Raw genomic sequence first — 5,081 nt, forward strand, 5'->3', positions numbered from 1 at the left:
AAAAAAAAAAAAAAAAAAAAAAAAATTAAAACATAGAAACACAATTAAGAAGCAAGTTTACCGTCTATTCTTTCAACATAAGCACCAAAGCTAATAGAGTTAAACAAAATGATTACGATTTACAATTTTGCTATAGAATAATTTTAAAACTTTAACGTATATGAAAGAGAAGCACGAGATCAAATGATGGCTTACACTTTACACGAGTTTAAAATTTGTATATCGATATTAGAAACTATTGAAACTTTACTGTGATAGATGAATGCTTGTTTAAAAAAAAACTATTGAAATTTTATGCTGTTTTCGAAATATTACTGCGTCGTTTATGTCTAAAGGAAATATCTATGTGACTTTTTTAATCATACAAAAATCCAGAGTACCAATTCAACAACATACGTTTTTAGTAGGAGGGTTTTTTTTTTCTTCTTATTAACGGATATTTACTTGAGGGGCATTTTTTATATTAATAATTTAGTTGAGAGGTTTTGTCATTAAAATTAAATTTATGGAGTTTTTCATAAATATTTAGTATGCGGTTTATAATGAATATCTCAATATTTAAGGGGTTTAAAATCTTCTATGTCACTAAAGGTCTAAGGACCACATCATTAAGGTATAACTCGTCTGATTTCCCAAAAGCTACGTTCTGGTGGATCCAGGCTGTCAGAAAACTCATGAGTCTTGTCTGAAGAAGAGCATCAACAAGAGTTTTAGAGAGAGCTCTTCCTGAAAAACCTGGGACCAGTCTCTCTTATCAACACCATGGAGACTCGTAACCCTAGTAACTGGTCGAATCTCCCCCTCGATATCATCATATCTCTGTTTGAACGTTTGAGCTTTGTGGATTTCCATCGAGCTAAGATGGTTTGTTCCTACTGGTATTCTGTTTCGAAACAAACAGTTCCCCGGAAAAGCGGATCTCCATGGCTAATGCTTTTTCCTGAAGACGGTACTGATTGCGTGCTGTACAACCCATACGAAAAAGTTATGGTTTACAGGAGAGCAGCTGGGAGAAAATGTACTTCAGGGAGTCGATTCCTGGCAAGCTGCGGTAAATGGTTCCTGATGCTAGATTCTCGATCCAGATTATATATTATAGATGTGTTTAGTACTGGGAATAGGATTGATCTTCCTCCATTAGAGTCGCTCCTATCAAACGACTCTGCTCTGAGCGTATGGAAGATAGAGATAGGGAGTTTGAATGGGAATTAACTAGTGGCTCTGTTTACTCATTATACGCTGATGAGATTAGGGGACGTCTGTGGGTAGACGAGAAGACGCAAGAGTTGGCTTTAGTGTGGTTCTTTGACGCCCCTGTTTGTTTTTTAGGGTTTTACAAGAAAGGGAATGCTCATTACGATCTCATTCGGATTACATATGGTATCCCCAGGATGTTAACTGGCCTAGTACGTCTGGTTCTTCGGGGTTACCGTCTATACATTTTAACGACGCGTAGTTTCATTCGAGTCATAGATTTTTCTAGGCAGCAAGGTTTCGAAGAACTCACGAGGAGTGACACTTACCCATCCCCAACGTTTGCTCCTCTTGGATATGATTGTTATTTTAGCATCGCTGTTACTACAGCAGGAGAGGTTTTGTTGGTCACAACGAGCACAACCTCTGAAAGTAGCGAACGGGCCTTCCGCATCTACAAGATGGATCCTAATGCTGACCAGACGACCACATGCCTGATCTTCTTGACGTAGATTCTCTTGGTGATGAGGCCCTGCTTCTCGACTTGGGTATCACTGTGCCTGCTAACAATACCCTTGGTATCAAACAAAACTCCATCTATTTCACTCATTATAACCTTATCCGGTCCAAGATCAACTGGAAGAAAGTCGCCCATGTCCTTCCCCCTAATGAGGTGGACATCTGTGTCTTCAATCTTTCAACCAAGACCCTCGAGCCCTTCCCTGCTCCCTCCAGCATGAGTCTCAAGGATGCTCGATGGATTTTCTCTATCTGGAAGAACGTTTAAAAAGAGGAATGCGTTCTCCTTCTCATCATAAAGTAAGTTAAGAACATGCTTTTCTTAACCACTTTATAAGTAGAATTTTCAGGCCCAGCTTTTGGTTATCTTGCCAATTAATACATATATACACAAGAACTACAAAACAAGCTGTAGCAAAAGAAAACCATATCCATCATTTTAAATGCGCACACAATTGAAACATTTAATAAGTGTGTTTTGAACAAGCGTGAAAGTAGAGAAGTTTACAAGCTATGAACAGAATTACAATTTTTTTCTGAGATTACTTCATTTGAGTTGTCCATCATTGATGATATTCCATTTCATAAAGTCTGAGATAATGCCCTATGGATATCTCCTTACCAATATAACTATATCTAAAGCCCAATTAATATAGTGGAACCTCCTATAGAAGCATAAAGAATACAAAACAGATATATGCATGGTTACATCACCTTTGGGTTGCCATTCTGCATATTATTGGATAGTCATTGAACCAAGAATTGATTATGAGAGAGGCACTTCCTTTGTATAAGTAGTCAGTCGACCAACAAAGGAAGACTGAGAAAATAATGACCTTAAACAGTATCTGAGAAAGTTGACAGCAGATGAAATTGTAAATCAGCATATATATATGAGCACCTGGATGGATTGGCAGGAAATACGGAATAAGCCATATCTCAGGAGGAAATGGGTTACTTCCAGACCATTTAAAAACTCCAAGTACCTTTCTTTACAGACACAGAATTAGCAGATCCAAGTAAAAAGATGAGCCAAGTTATGGAGAGTGCAATCTGTAATCAGAGTTCATTTTCGTCAAGTTTTCAGCAAAATTTGCAAAAGAAAGCTTAGTGAACGAAACTAAATAACTAACCAGTCCTGGGAGAAGAAACATAGGCCACAATAATCTCTTGGCCAGTGGCCGTCGTGCACCTGTGTTGTTAGATAGAAATCTAGACCCCTCTTTAACATGTCTTCCACCATCTTCTCTGTAACATTATCACTATATTCGATTTGATGCCGCAACCCTTAACGGCAGATAATTGAAATAGTGTTTAATTGAAATTTATAAATTTTCTTATTGATTTAGTAGTTCATTTGTTTTGTATCGGTTATGTACTTGCCTATGTCTATTTTTTTCATGATAATATATTATACTTTTGGATCAATCATGTTTTTGGTTTTGTTAGGCATCTAGGTAATTGATTTAAGACTTCTACGGATAGTCAACTATGTAATGAGTATTTGACTTGCTGCTTACTCTTTCAGGTAAATGGCGCAAATACCTGTTGTTTTCGGAGTATGGATGACGAGAAATGGGTCTTGACATTTTGATATGGATGGACGCAAAGGTGGGAGAATGTTTTTTTTGTGACACGGTTGTACATACGCTGAGCTTCTTGAAATGGCTGTAGAAGATTATCTGATTGACAAAGAAACAGAGATGGTTCAGTTATCGTATCCCTTAACAGAGATGATGCTTCAGCAATTGCCCCAAGATAACCCTCCTGTCTATGTCACAAATGATAGATCAGTTTAGAACTTGATAGATTTTAGTAGTAGGAATGTTGTTCGTCTTTGCGTCTCTACGCGATGCATGGATGGACAGCCGGTTAAAGAATGTGTTAATGATATAAACAACTCTCGTTCTTTAGACGATGGGGAGCCAACGGATGAATTTGGTGACAATGTAGATCCAGGTGCGGATGAATGTGTAGAAGAATGTCAAGAAGCACTCCATGATACTACATATGAGAAGCCGAAAGATGTTGATGACATGGATTTCGATTACAGTGAGGACGGAAAATTTGAAGATGAAGATGACGATGAAGATGGAGATCACTTGGATGTAGATGCTGAAGAAGGGAAACCGTTTGTTGGTGGTATTCATGGACAGTTAAATAATCCTTGGATAGACCAACTGAAAGTAGGTCAATGCTTTCCATGCAAACATGATGTCATAATAGAGGTGCGTTTGACCGCTATTATGTTAAAATTCTCTTTCAAAATTAAGAAGTCCACAAAGTCTCGGTTGGTGGCAATATGCTCTGTGCCAGGATGCACGTGGAGGGTCGTGGCCACTATGAAGAATGATCCAACCACTTTTTGGGTCACCAAATATCTGAACGTGCATACATGTTCTATTGTGAACCGCGTAGCTCACCGTAGGCGTTGCACCTCCAAATATATTGGGATGCTTTTTGTAGACCGGGTAGGAATAGTAGATAGTGTTGTCCCACAACATATCAAATATTCAATGAGGACAATGTTCGGCATGACATTGGATTACACAAATTCGTACAGGGCTTTACAATATGCGTCGGAATATGTGAGAGGAAACGCCGAATCTGGATATGCGAAGTTGCCTTATTGTCTTAGAAAAATAGAGCAGTCAAACCCGGGAAGTGTTGTTGACCTTGTTGTTGATGACGAGCATAGGTTTAAGTACCTTTTCCTATCTTTTGATGTTTCAATCCATGGTTTCAATTACGTGAGGCGAGTTATTGTGGTTGATGGGACCCATCTCACCGGAAAGTATGAAGGTGTATTGCTAGTCGCTTGCGCACATGATGGTAACTTTCAGATATTTCCGTTGGCTTTTGGAATTGTCGACTCGGAGTGTGATGGTTCATGGGATTGGTTTTTCACCAAATTAAGTGAGTGTATCTTGGATGAATATCCACTGGTAGTAGTTTCAGACAGGTGCAGTTCAATAGCTAAAGCATGTCGCAATGTTATGCCATGAGCAACAAGAGGGATATGTTACTACCATCTCCAACAAAACATAATTTCTAATTTCCATGGGAAGCAACTGATGTACTTGGCCAAAGGGGCAGCATATGCGCATACGCATGATGATTACAACCGCTACATGGCTTTCCTTACTAACGTAAATCCGGCCCTTGCAGCGTACTTGAATGAGGCATATCCAGCTTTATGGTCTCGGGTTTACTGTCCAGGAGATAGATACAACATCAAGACTAGCAACATTGCGGAATCTATCAACTCCATGCTAAAGAAAGCCAAAGGTTATCCCATCACATATCTCATTGAGTTTATTACGAAAAAGTTAGGTAGGTGGTATTGGAAAAGACGAGAGGATGCACTT

General features: G+C 38.8%; 2 protein-coding genes across 2 annotated transcripts; both read left to right on the plus strand.

The window, feature by feature from the left end:
- Positions 622-5,070, plus strand: LOC104747237. Its single transcript, XM_010468835.2, has 2 exons — positions 622-2,013; positions 3,242-5,070. Exon 2 carries the CDS (start codon positions 3,570-3,572, stop codon positions 4,716-4,718), a length of 1,149 nt encoding a protein of 382 aa, XP_010467137.1. The 5' UTR covers positions 622-2,013; positions 3,242-3,569; the 3' UTR covers positions 4,719-5,070.
- Positions 763-1,706, plus strand: LOC109129130 (F-box protein At2g14290-like). The gene is made up of 3 exons (XM_019236769.1): positions 763-864; positions 999-1,051; positions 1,142-1,706. Exons 1-3 carry the CDS (start codon positions 763-765, stop codon positions 1,704-1,706), a joined length of 720 nt encoding a protein of 239 aa, XP_019092314.1.

Source organism: Camelina sativa, chromosome 15 (genome assembly GCF_000633955.1).
Source record: "Camelina sativa cultivar DH55 chromosome 15, Cs, whole genome shotgun sequence".
NCBI lineage: Eukaryota > Viridiplantae > Streptophyta > Magnoliopsida > Brassicales > Brassicaceae > Camelina > Camelina sativa.